Source organism: Microdochium trichocladiopsis, assembly GCF_020744255.1.
Source record: "Microdochium trichocladiopsis strain MPI-CAGE-CH-0230 chromosome Unknown B0I36scaffold_9, whole genome shotgun sequence".
Classification (NCBI taxonomy): domain Eukaryota; kingdom Fungi; phylum Ascomycota; class Sordariomycetes; order Xylariales; family Microdochiaceae; genus Microdochium; species Microdochium trichocladiopsis.
The window spans coordinates 1,070,489-1,083,496 of NW_025763552.1; the positions used below are offsets into that span (position 1 = coordinate 1,070,489).

At 56.8% G+C, this 13,008-nt stretch overlaps 4 protein-coding genes across 4 annotated transcripts; 3 read left to right on the plus strand and 1 right to left on the minus strand.

Moving 5' to 3' along the window:
* Positions 1-34: 34 nt before the first annotated feature.
* On the minus strand, positions 35-2,941 carry B0I36DRAFT_416203 (uncharacterized protein). The gene is made up of 5 exons (XM_046162069.1): positions 2,726-2,941; positions 2,121-2,651; positions 1,609-2,066; positions 937-1,546; positions 35-860 (listed from the first exon to the last, which is right to left on the minus strand). The coding sequence occupies exons 1-5, from the start codon at positions 2,797-2,799 to the stop codon at positions 269-271; spliced, it is 2,265 nt and encodes a 754-aa protein (XP_046008238.1). The 5' UTR covers positions 2,800-2,941; the 3' UTR covers positions 35-268.
* A 743-nt stretch (positions 2,942-3,684) lies between these two features.
* Positions 3,685-4,918, plus strand: B0I36DRAFT_295369 (uncharacterized protein; the record flags this gene model as incomplete). Its single annotated transcript, XM_046151851.1, has 3 exons — positions 3,685-3,849; positions 3,941-4,150; positions 4,207-4,918. 3 exons carry the CDS (start codon positions 3,685-3,687, stop codon positions 4,810-4,812), a joined length of 981 nt encoding a protein of 326 aa, XP_046008239.1. The 3' UTR covers positions 4,813-4,918.
* A 1,509-nt stretch (positions 4,919-6,427) lies between these two features.
* B0I36DRAFT_416213 (major facilitator superfamily domain-containing protein) lies at positions 6,428-8,446 on the plus strand (the record flags this gene model as incomplete). The annotated part of the gene is made up of 4 exons (XM_046162070.1): positions 6,428-6,733; positions 6,763-7,071; positions 7,174-7,516; positions 7,628-8,446. 4 exons carry the CDS (start codon positions 6,428-6,430, stop codon positions 8,176-8,178), a joined length of 1,509 nt encoding a protein of 502 aa, XP_046008240.1. The 3' UTR covers positions 8,179-8,446.
* Positions 8,447-9,202: 756 nt separating this feature from the next.
* On the plus strand, positions 9,203-11,380 carry B0I36DRAFT_331872 (uncharacterized protein). The gene is made up of 4 exons (XM_046155035.1): positions 9,203-9,703; positions 9,767-9,977; positions 10,041-10,300; positions 10,358-11,380. The coding sequence occupies exons 1-4, from the start codon at positions 9,294-9,296 to the stop codon at positions 11,199-11,201; spliced, it is 1,725 nt and encodes a 574-aa protein (XP_046008241.1). The 5' UTR covers positions 9,203-9,293; the 3' UTR covers positions 11,202-11,380.
* The last annotated feature ends 1,628 nt before the right edge of the window (positions 11,381-13,008 follow it).

A 13,008-nucleotide genomic window follows, 5' to 3' on the forward strand; every position in this document is an offset into this window, starting at 1 on the left:
TGCTGTTGCTACTAGGCAGCCTTTGTATATATGAGATCGGTCTGTGATTAAGGCGCAGACGGATTAGTTCTGCAGGATCTGCCTCATCTTTAGGACAGGAAAAGCGCTCTAATATGCTCTTTTCGCTTTGGCTTGTATGCCAGCAACATTGGGGTTGACACGAACATGGCATAAACCGTTCGGCACCGGCCCTGGTACCGGCAGTGGCGAGGTTGGAATCAGCGCCACGGTATCAGCCATGATAAAAGTGGACCCCGGGAAATGCGAACTAGAAGCCCAGCGAGACTGGGATATCAGTATCCGTGCCGGCTAGATAATTCTCAGTGGACATGAAGGAAGGCAGCACGAAAGACGGGCTCCCCGAGCTGTTGCCGCCAAACGCGCCCTCGCCAAAAAGGGGTAGGTTCGGCATGAACGGCCCAAACAGCTGAGCGTCCGTAGACCAAGACTGCCATTCCTCAGAGTTTTGTTGCTGGTGTTCTCGTTGTTGTGCTGAATCCGGCCAGGCAGGTGTCACTCCCATCGTATGTGTTGCCAGGTCGTTGGTGGGACTGCCACGCTCGTCTTGACCTTCATGATCCGGCCGCCCAAGCTGGGGTCGGGCCCTGGAAGAGGCCGGCGCGTCAGACGTCCTGGAGGCGGCTCGATCGTGCCGCGGAGATCGCCTCGCACGTCTCTCCCACAGCTCGTGTAACATCTCGCTATACTTGGGACCGCTGTCTGAGGTGGCTGACCCGGTTGCGTTCAGCAGTGCAGCGAAGTTCTGGAACAGGTCCGAAACTTCTTGTTTCTGATCTGCTGCCAATATGGCGCCTAGTGAGAGAGCCTGGTACAAGAAGACTGCCGCATGGACTCCGTATCTTCGAGCAGCCGGTCGATCAGCCATTTGTTTGTTCCCCAGTAATTTTTAGTAGTCAACCGCATTCATCAACTTACAGGTAGAACCTAGAAGGCAGGAAGCGGAGCTGACTGCTGGGATCCAATTCTGTCATAATCTTGAGGACTTTGGTAGCGGCGCGAATAGCGTTGTAGACGTAGAGACCATCCGGCGATGCCATGAGGCCCGAGTGGAACGGCCCATGCGGCAAGCGGCTGCTGCGATGCTCTTCTCCATTCGTCCGGCGGGCGTGTGCCAGCCTAGTCAACACGGCTTGGAACGAGAAGGCGTTGACAAACAAGTTGAGGTACTCGTACATCAGAAGCAGTGAGAACTTGACGCGACTTTGTGCGAGGGCGTCGTTCCACCTCTCGTACCACGCCGTTGCTGCGTTCTCGTAGTCGTCGAGATAACGAGGGTAATCTCCCGCAAGAGCTAGTGCTAAGGTCCGCCTCTGGGAGGAATACAGGGTACCTTGGACGTTGTGGAGAATCTGCGTGATGTCGAGGGTGGCGTGGAACACGCGCGCGTAGTGGTGCACGTCGTTGCCTGGCGACTGCCCGAGACTAGGAAAGTCCTCGGCCGTAAACCTTGACGAGAGGGACGGCCCGCGGGACCAGAATGACTGACCGAGACGCACAGAGATCTGACGGTCGGCAATGTATATACCTGGGGTGGTTGAATCAGTATGCACACTGTGAGCGAGAAATATTGCGAGAGAGATGACCAACTAGCCCAAATAAGCCGCTCCTGGTCTGGCCCATGTTTCGAGAGACGCAGAGTGTGCTTTCGGAACGCCGCCAGATCCAGCCGGATCAGATATGCGTGTCTTATCGCCATGCCGATGATGGACCACGCGGTCTGACTGTCCGCAAACAGCGTGTCGGCCTCGCTGGAGCTGGTCTCGTGCGTATGGATATGCGGTAGCCATTCTGCGAGCAGCAGAAGCCCGCGAACGACTTCGACGTTCTGCGTCCACGGCCGCGCTAAAAGCACGTCCAGCAACAGACGGCTCGTGTACTCCCAGCAGCGACGATGCGTCAGCGAGTACTCGGGCTGATCCCTCGAGGCAATTGCCAGTATAACCGTCAGGAGGAAATGATCAGCTTTGCACAAGGGTTCATCCTCAACCTTTTCAAGTATCGCCGCAGGTACGATGGGACAGAATGGATGGTATTGTCGAGCGAACCTGTAGCTGATGAGTGAGTATGTGCACAATATAACCACGAGTCAGGCAACTCACAGGCTCAGAAGTTCTTTGACATTGTCGAGTGGCAAGAGGCCCCCTTTGATAAGCTCGAGGTCTCTGATGGAGCTCCCAGCAAGGCCTCGTGCATGCTGTCTCTGACCAGGCGAGCTCCCTGACGACGGGCTGGGCTGCTGCATGGCATCAACGACTCGTGCAGGAGAAAGTTGTGCCTCGCTCGCCGAGGACGTTGGTAGTTTGCTATTTCCTTCGATGTGTGATCTAGTCAAGATGTGTAGCGCATCTGAGGGATTTCTAAGTTCCGTCTCAAGCTCATCTTCAGAGCCATGAGATGTTGACTCGCCCTCATCACCTTCAGAGGGTCGAGCAGACGTAGCCCTGTTGCCAGATTCATTGACCTGGTGACTCTCGCGAGCTAGGGTCGCGTCCCCACGAGTCTCCTTCGGCCTTCGGATGCCTTGACGAGGTCTGTAATACCCTCCTCGCCGAGACTCAACGAGCACGCAGAGGCTGCCTGACTGGTGGCACGAGAGACACGGCGGGGCCTTGGGCTGCCCAAAACTGTCTCTAGAAGGGTCATCAGCTATCGGGTCATCGGGCAACACAGAAAAGAGGGCAGCACATGACAAACAGCCACTCACAAGTCACATTTCGTCTTGCGGCTGCGGCACCTGCTGCATGCGCGATAGGCCCGCTTACCTGTGCTTGCAGTCATGGCTGCCCACCGTGCTCAGGGCTAGCGGTTCTTGGCGGTTGGAGGCTATTACGTGAGACTGTCCGTGTCGCCCGAGATCCTTTTTTGGGGTGGAAACACGACTGGACCGAGAGGGGAATTCCACCAGGTGAATCGGCTATGGTCGGGCACGGCAACCCATTTGGAAAAAGAGTGAGGACAGGAAAACAATCATTGCACGTTCGTAAGCATACAAGTGCGGGGTTCCGACTATAGCCGACCGATGCCCTGGTCAGGAGTATGGTAGCGAAAGGGATTAGTCATCGCTAAGGCCGTCTGCTCAGGTCCCGACTACAGCCGAGTTCTGCCAACATCAAGTTTAAGCGGGATTGGGTGAACTTGCCGATCAGGACGAGGCCGAAGCACATCGTGGATAATGATGGACTATTGGCTACCTCCGGGATGTTATTCTCTGCTGACATGCTAACACATGGCGAACCCTCCTTAGGCCAGAGGTACAGCCAAGTACTCATTGCGAGATGGATATTGGGGTTTGCCCCTGAATCTGGGCAACAGCTTTATAGCGTGAACGCAACTGAATACTGGGCTGAAACGAAGTGTCTTGCATCACAGCTAAACCTCAGCCTCGAGTCGAGCGGATCGTGACCAATCATGTGTTCCAGACCAAGAGTCCTCCGGCTGTAGTCGGCATTAGTCTTCCGCGGCATGCGGTTCATGTACCCTTCTTCCAAACGCATATTTACCATCCATTTATACCTTTCAGCAGCCAGAGCATCTAGTCTTCCCGGATATGTGGTCACTCGAAGACTCAAGATAAGATTGAGCCGCACCACGCAGTCGTGCATTCCCGAAATCTTCTTGAAGTCCCATCATCGCAAGGGAAAGATCGTCCGAAGAGATTAGACCATGTCACCAGCAGCCGTAGCTCCACTGGTCAGCTCTCCTCCACATGCGGCGGAAACCCGATTCCGGGTACTCAAAGATGGATTCGGAGTCGAAATTACCGGGCTTGACTTGACCGCAGGCGTGACGGAGAAGAATTTCAGGTTGTTACAGGACGCTGTCACCAAGGTATGCTCATCGCCCCTTTGTGTTTCGGTCCAGCCCGGAGCGGTCAGCCACTACCTGGCCCACGCGCTGATGCACAAGGCAAACCCCCTAGTATGGAGTTATCGTGGTCCGCCGTACCAATCTGAATGACGAGACCCATATTGCCTTGGCGCGGATGTTTGGCGAACTGGATGACGTCAAACCATATATCCAGGCAGGGCGCAGAAACCGTCTCAAATACGATGAGCTCTTTGACGTGAGCAATGTGGAGGAGGACGGCTCCATCGTGGACCCGGAAAGCCCTCGAGGCCAGGCCAACAAGGTCAGAGCGTCCACCATTGCATGATCGACCCGCACGGGAACTGACTTGTACTACAGGGCAACTCTCTCTTCCACGTAGACTCCAGCTTCAACCCTCGTAGGGCAGGGTACTCGCTCTTGCTGGCACATGAGTTACCTCCTCCCGGAAATGGGGGTGGCACCGCATTCGCAGACACCAGACAAGCATACGAAGGGCTGGACCAGGAAACCAAAGACAGGCTTCACAACAGCGACTACATCGCCGCACACTCGATCCTGCATTCCAGGAAGCTGGCCGCCCCGGAGTTCTTTGCCTACATCAACCCGGAAGACCACCCCATGGGCCGCCACAAGCTCCTCCAGTACCACGAGAAGTCCGGGCGGATGAATCTCTATCTCGCCGCGCACATCCACCACATTGAAGGTCTGACCGAAGACGAGTCCAAGGCACTTCTCGACAGGCTCTTGGAGCATGCCACTCAGGACAGGTACGTCGTCGAGATCGAGTGGCATAGCCCGGGAGACCTCGTCATCTGGGACAACACCTGCACGATGCATCGAGCCCTGGGCGGGCCATATCAGGCAAGATACAGGCGGGATATGAGACGCGCGACCGTCCATGACTCTAGTGCTCAAGCGTGGGGGCTGAATGAACGCACGGATGTCAGGCAAGGTTTGCCATAGGTCTGGGGGAATGACTACATTTGTCAAATAGCGCAGGATCTCTGGTCTGTAATGTCGTTCAAGCGAGCTTGCGAGACTGTCGTCGGCGAGAGCGTGACTTCGGATCTAGCGCTGGGAGCCTACAATGAAATGAGGTTCAGGCAGGTCTCTGGACAACGTATGCATCGTGTGCCTAAGGCAGAAGCAGTTGCCAGTGAGGGTCGCGAGATACGAACGGTGTCGGGTCATGGAGATGCTGCAGCTGATCCCGCTGGTCTGCACGTATGTACGTTTTCGAATGAGGCTTCCGAGCCACATAGTAGTATTGCGGGCACGATATGGCTGAGACTTCGGACATGAGTGCCTTCGAGCGGGATGAAGAGTCAATCGCCTTGGCGCTTTGTTGCTGTCGTCGAATTTGCTATCATCGGGTGTCGGCTCAGGCAGCTCATGTTTCCGTCTACCGCCCAGCCCAGCGATGAAGTAAAGGACAATATTTGCTGGCCCGGGTGGAAACTATTTGCGAGAGCGGATAAGGGTGCTTGAATCTCTCTCGGGCCGGTGCAGTGGCCGATCCGCTCGCTCGATCTTCCCCGCCACTCCACGGGACCTTGAGAACCGTGGTTCGAAATGCAGTCACTCTGGTGTGCCATGTGTGATGCACTCACACACGGGCTGGGATAGTCCAGGGAAATTGAGGCTTTCTGGCAAACTGGTCGCATTTGACTGCTTTGGGCACTGCGCTCTTCCATGCCGGCCTATTGAACACACCAGGGCGAAAAGGAGTTCGCGCGACAACCTGCACAGGCTTGCACCAGCATAATAGACCCTAGCTACAGCTTGATTATGGCATGAATTGGGATTTCAGACCCTGGCCGACATTGAAATTGCTCCACAGATCTTCGATGGAATGGGCTTCACCAGTGGAACCTCGGGAAAGGTCCATGTCACCCAAGACAACGAGGGGTGCTTGGCAGTCGGGCTTGTGCGCGATAAGCGCTCACCGCGCGACGCAGCTTCGACGCCGGCCACCCAAAACATTGTCATGGCGGCCATTCAGAGTTAGGACGGTGCAGTCGGTCCCTTCTCGTTGAAGTTCGGCTCTGCTGATCCGCATTCGCGATATTCTGTACCGTCGAGGTTCCAGCAGCACAAGCGGAAATCCACTAAGATGCTGACCACAGCGAAGCCAAGACTACACCACTGCGCCGGGACAAGGTCGAGATCCCGAGCTGAGTCGCTGAGCTCCCCGAAGCTCGACAAGTGCGTGCCTGTGCCTGGGCGGACGTCTTGCTTGGAGCCCGCGGGTGGCGTGCTCCGACCCGGGCTCGACCCGCAGACTAAGGGGCGGCCTGGTTCCGATGGTACCCAGAGAGTCGGATCCTGCCAGCCGACCGGGGGCTACTGCTCCTCTAAGCAGTCCCAGCGATGATGGAACCACAGGGATCAGGAAGCCGCAGCAACGATAAGCTCCGTCTGGCACGCGGGAGCGCACATGGTTTACTGTATATATGCCTGTCCAAGCTTTCCAAGATGGACCACTTGCCTCGGCGACTCTTGGGACCAAGGCTCGACCGATCCCACGTACAGCAGCTGTACGCCACCTTCACGAACCGCCAGATCCACGCCGGCTATGATGGGTCCCAACGAAAAGAGCCGCCCTGACGACGTCAAGGTGCTGGGCGCCGAGACGGGCACCGCCACCAGCGGCAGCCTCCACGACGCCCCCGCCAGCGCCATCGAGGACGACAACAAGGCACTCGAGAGCCGTGTCACGCGCAAGATCGACATGCGCGTCGTGCCCATGCTGTGCGCCCTGTACCTCACAGCCTACCTCGATCGTACCAATATTGGCAACGCCCGCCTCCTGGGCCTCGAGGCCGAACTCAAGATGCCCTCAGACGGCTACAACACGGCCATTTGGGTTTTCTTCCTCACCTTCGTGGCCATGGAGGAACGCTGATACCCAAGCCCTTGCGCACGTCCAGTATGCTAATAATTCTGCAGGTGCCGTCGAACCTCGTGATGGCCCGCTCCAAGATTCCCCCGCACTGGTGGCTGGGCATCTCCATGACCCTGCTCGGCATCGTCACCATGTGCCAGGGCTTTGTGCGCAGCCCGGCGCCGCTCTACGTTTGCCGTGCCATCATGGGTATCTTCGAGGGCAGTCTCGGCCCGGCCGCCGCCCTCATGATGGGTTCCTACTACCGCAAGCACGAGTTCCCCTTACGCTATTGCTGCTTCACGACCAGTGCGCTTGTCGGCGCCTCCTTCAGCAGCGTGAGTCCTTTGTTGCGTCCCTTTGTTTTCCCCGCCGACGTGGTGGTGGTGGTGGTGATGGTGATCGTGTGGAGTGCTGACCATGAATGGCTCCACCCGCAGTTCCTAGCCTACGCCATCAGCTTCATGGATGACGTTCAGGGCATCAGCGCATGGCGGTGGATCTTCATCCTCGAGGGCCTGTTCAACATTGTTGTCGCCCTCTTCACCTTTGTGGTGCTGCCGCCCTTCCCGGCCGAGTCCACATTCCTTGCCCCTGAGGAGAAGCAACATCTCCTCGACCGCCTGTACCGCGAGCGGGGCGACGAGGCCGACACTCTGCGCGGCCAGCCTTGGATGTCCTTCCTCTTTGACTGGCAGACGTGGCTCAACATTGTCATGTACTTTGGCGCCGACATGTCCGCTGCCGCAATCTCGCAGTTCTCTCCGACGATTCTCAACGAATGTAAGTCATCAAATCACCAACCTCTAGCACTTTTCCCATCTGCCACCAATCTTGTTTTTTTTTACACACCCTTGAACCCTTGCTGACCGGTGTTGTACCCAAATCCTCTAGTGGGCTGGACCGCCAACGAGGCCAACCTGCGCAACGTGCCCATCTGGCTGGTGGGCGCCTTCTTCGCCGTGACGGCCAACATCCTGGCGGGCCGGCTCAAGATCCGCTTCCCCTTTATCCTCTTTGGCGCCACGCTCTGCACCATTGGCTGGGCGATCCAGCTGTCGCAGGCCAACCCGTCCGGGGTCCGCTACTTTGCCCTCTACTTCATCGCCACGGGCGCCTTCATCCAGCTGCCCATGTGCGTGGCCTGGCTGTCTGCCAACCTGGTCGGTCGGCCGCGCAAGGCCGTCGCCCACGCCCTGCAGATCGGGTTTGGCAACAGCGCAAACTTTGTGAGCGCAAACGTCTTCATCACCACCCAGCGGCCCAAATACCCGACGGGGTTCACCACGGGCCTGGTCATCACCGTCGTCGGGCTCGTGGCCGCGAGCGTGCTCGAGTACACCCTGTGGACCAAGAACAAGCAGGCGGACCGCAGGGAGGCAAAGGGGGAGCCAGAGACCAAGCTCGTGGGCAAGGATGGGGTCCGGTTTAGATACACCTTGTGAGGAGGGGAGAGGTCCCAAGAGCGGAAGGGTCTTTTCTTTCGTCGTATAGAGTTTTAGTATTTTGCAACAACAACAACAATACGAGACCACGACTTGCCAGGCCATCTCCAGTGTCTAAAGGGAAAATGGGAGATGCACTCCACGCCTCCATTCAGGCCAGTTTCGAGAGACTGCTCAAGCGCAACGGCAGATTTGCGGTCCGAGTTCTTTGGGCCATTGTAATGCCCCGTGAGCGAGTTATATTGTACGCCTGACCGGCATGCTCAGCGCTCTTACAGCTGGCAACAACGCCTCCTTATTGGACAGTGAAAATGCGTAAAGAAAATGACATGGTCGTCGAGCAGGTCCCCCCACAAGGCCTGCATCCACAAGCTTGATCCAACCAGCGATGCAAATGTGAAAAGCCTCAAGAAATATTTTCATCGTCGCGATGCACTTCCACCGTGAGGGCGTGCCCTTCGAGTTGAGCACTATGACGCATTTGACGAAAGTTGCTTTCACTTTAACGGCGGCTATGGAGACTAGAGTTCTCGCAAAAGGGCGGCGCGCGCTTGTCCTCATAGGTCTTCCGCTGAACTCAGATGTTGGTGTCAATCGAGTCGCTGTGGCAGTTTCAAGGTGAAAGAGCAGGAATTTGCCCATGAGGCGAGTAATCGCCAAACAACCCGACGTATAATTTTGTGCACAACTGGGGAGAAACATGCCCCTTACATGGGGTCAGCCCCGGATTGCGACAGACTTGTGGCGGAGCACACATGCGGCCGCAGCTTCTTCGCTTACCTGCCTACATGTTGCTCCCCCGCTATGCATGCATGTTGGTAGAAATAGCCTGGCGGAGGATGGTTGTCACTGGCCAGTAACGGCGCGCGGACCAAGACACTGCCCGCAAGGCAACCGTGGTTTCGCTGCCTCGAGCGGGGAGAAGGGGCGCAGTGCTGGGTGCTGATTCGACAGCCGACATTTGATCTTACGAAGCGTTGGGTGCATAACTTTGCGGATTGTCTTGCACGCAGTGGGCTTATAGAGTGCTGTGGAGCACGTCAGAGCCGCCTGCTGCCATCTTAGCGACCCTGGCGTCCAACTCATTCCTCTTCTTTCTTTTCAGGCTGATCATCATGGAAGGGGCCGCTGCTGCGTTCGGTCTCGGCGTCAACGTTCTGACGGTTCTCGACTACGGTGGCCGAGCAACCTCGTATGTGAAGCGAGCCGCCAACGGCCAAGAGCTCACAGAACTGCTCTACCGAGCCCAAGCAAGGGCCGAATTGCTTCAAAGTCGCATGCGGGGCATTTTAGAGGCACGGCCTTGGGCGAGGGAGACATTCTTGATGGCGCAGGAGGTCGAGGTCGTGCTAAAGCAGCTCCTCGGACTGGTTGACAGAATCCACGATGCTCGCCACAGCTCCGGGTTCGGCCGTCTCAAGGCCGCATTCGAGACGATGCAGTGTCAGGCGGAGCTGATCATGGTCTACGATCGGCTCGAGAGACTGCAAAGTCAGGCGATTCAGCAGTCGTGCTTGCTGGAAAGGTATACATCTGCCGCGACCACAAGTCTTTCACATATGTGCATCAGCTGATCGCGAGCATACAGTCAGAAAAGTCATGCGCTCCTAGAGGACTCGGCGGAATTGACCAGGCTCATGCGCGAGGAGCGGCGTCTGGAACAAACTTTTCGAAACAAGGCAGACTGCAGACCATACGAACTCCTCGGGGACGTGGTGTATGAAGATCACGTCCGCGTCGACCTGGGCATGGGCGACGTGATACGGGTCAGAGATACATATATCCTCCAGAGCCGAGAGGTATGTGAAGCTGGGTACCCCTGAATACCTCTCCCTAGCGCCGTGCTTGACGTTTTGTCGCAGACGACGGTGGGGTGGCTCAGCTGGAAGTTCTGCGAACAAAAGCGTCCAGGGTACCGGCAGCTTCAACACGGGGAATTTGAGCTCCTCGACGACGCCATGGACATCATAAACGATTCAGCATGGACATTTCGCGTGCGGCCGGGCATGAGGGTCAACATGGCGTTCGTTATGGGCACTTGGCACGGCATTAGTGCGACCAAATGCCTGCGTTGCCGAAAGCGATACCACCCGCGGATGGCGGGAAGAGAGTGGAAGCATTGGTACGTGGCTTGGTTCTTAGATTCGCAAGGGCAGGTGGCTAAGACCTTTCACTTCAGCCTTTCCTGCGGGCTTTGCCGCAAAGTTGTCCCCCCCGACGCCTACCCATACGAGCCGGAGGATGTCAGCGTCAGCATAAGCCCAAATGTTCTCCGAGATCACCGCACTACCAAGCAGGGTCGGGCCACTACGGGCTTTGAGCAAGAAGGAAACGCTGGAACAGACAACAACACAAAGGCCAGTCCTTCGGTTCGTGTCGCTGCCGACGAAGATGGACCCAGCTTAGATGTTATTTGCCGTCTAATGATCCTCAAATGGGAACCGATCTCACCAATCACGCACCGATACCTTCTCTGCCGCTGTGTTCTTCGGCTCAATACTCCATCTCGCCTCCACGGTAATTTCGAGATGACAATCCCCACCGCCGCCATCTGCCCAAGACACAACACTGGCGGTGTCAGGTGCAAGGACTACGGCGACCTCGTAAACAACCACGAGGACCCCTATTTTCACAAGTTTGGTGGCTACGACGTGTTTCGAGACCAGGTTGCTCGATGGGGCCTCGACGCCCTTGGCGGAGATGCTTTCATCACCCCACAGGAGAGGGCGAGAGCACGGCTGCGGGTTACTTCAATGACCCCAGAGGAGCTGAAGCAGTGCAACAGCGCCTTCGAGGAGTACCACTACGATTTGTCCTGTCACTTCGTGGCGAGCGGCGAGAGCAAAGCGGTGCCGCAAAGGTTTGCGAGCAGGTATCGCGAGGAAAAGTTGTCTCGCGAACAGGACGAGAGCCTTCGTCCCACATGGTCTGAAGTATGGGGCAAATCGGCCATGAAGAAAGAGCTCGACCAGCTCGTTGGTGGTGTCTGGGATGGAGTGCCACACTGGACGCCGAGGATCTGAGCCGTGGTTAGTTTTGTTTGAAGGTGAAGTCTCAGCAATCTGCAACATCATTCGACGGATTGCCATGAATGCATACATTGCTGCCACTGCTTCTGCAGCTCAGCCACTCGTAGTTGCGGTTTCAAAGCGGGAACGTCAAAACAGATTTGAGCACGCAAAGTTTGTGTCTTGAAGTGCTGTGCAGCATACCGGCTTTTGATGGGGTGTAGCAGCCTGAAGTCCACCTGGTTCCCTTCCTGCCTGCTTATCCTGACCAGCATGGAAAAGACGGCTACATTCAGGGTATGCATCAATGTTCTGACGGCTGTGCCGACTCCAGCAGGCCCCCAAGCGATTGTTCCTCATCGAGACGTGCCTGATGATAGCGGACATCCGTCAGCGACGTCACGACCCCTTGTGCACAGATGACGTCGTCGTTGATGCTTTGCCGGCGGCCGCCGCATTGAGTTCCCGCATAGGAATTGCTTCCGGTGACCCTCCCGAAGTAAGCAGGAAAGCCTCGCACGCGCCATTTTGCACTTGATGCTGCTCAACATGGCATTCTCTAAGCTCTGTGAACAAAGGGTTCCGAATTCGATATTGTGGCGGCGAGGACCCTGGTCATTGGGCTTGGCATGGCAAGGTTATGGGACGGGGGCTATGGTGGGGAAAAGGGGTGGGCTCATGTCGTCGAATGTGGGCGAGGTGCGAGATACATACCTAGCCACGATATCATACGTAATGAGTCAAGCTGGAAAAGGACCCAAGCATGTGACGTCTCTCGCTTGCAGCGTAGAGCTACAACGCCAGACAGGAAGGCATAGAGAGGTCGCTCACAAAGCCAGGCCACTTTGTCGGCCTCCCCACACAAGACACGCCTGGCCAGACCGTCACGATCTCTGCGATTAGCTCCGCCACTGATCGCGAGCGTAAGCCCAGATCTTCCTTTTGAGACGGCATGTGTGTGGCAATCATACCCGGGGTTTCCATCGTTGATCTTCTCTGATACAGGCCTTTCTGGCCCTGGGGCGCGGTGGTGACCTCGGCGTGGCGTGGTGCTGTTTGCATCGTTCGAGATGTTGTCAAGGACCCTTTCTCATGCCAAGAACAGTGACGCCACACGCGCTGGTGGACCGCACAGGGATTAAAGACTGCCAGAATAAGTAAGTAAGCGAGGAGGTGGATGCTCGCGTCACGCCAGGAATGGGCTAGAGCCGGGCCGCTTATTGTCCGATAGAGTTGTGTCAGCTGCAGGGTTAATTCTGACGACGTCGAGCTTGACAGCTCGGGTGCGGGGGGACTTTGTCGCTCCTTTGTTGGCCCTGGGTGCTCTAGCCCTGGCCCGTCCGCGGCGGAGGGCGTAGTCCTGACGTCGGGTTATAAACTACGGAAGTTCCCGCCTCGGGGGATCATGTCGTAATCAGTATGCGATGCGGAACTACATAAAGTGGGCCGGGGGCCGGGTAGGGTTGGTCTGGCATGTTTTGGGTGGCTCACGCCTGGCAAGTCCCGCGAGCCATTCACGGCATGTCTGATGCTTATGCCCTGGTCTCGGCCCGCGTCGGCACCAGAACAATACACAGCCGGACTCGTCGGGGGCACAAGGTCACGCAAAGGAATGGAACGGAATGCAACGTGCGAGAAACTGAAAGGTCGCTTCCTCTGCCAGGCCTTGAGGAAAGCGAGGAGCAGGACTGGCATCGCGGCTATGCCCCTGTGGGACATCGAGACAGCCACCCGCAGACAATGCGTGGCCATCGCCGTGATGATATAGCTGCCTGTTGGCGATGCGTCGCACGTGCCTGCGATTGCAACCTCGCTCAGGGAT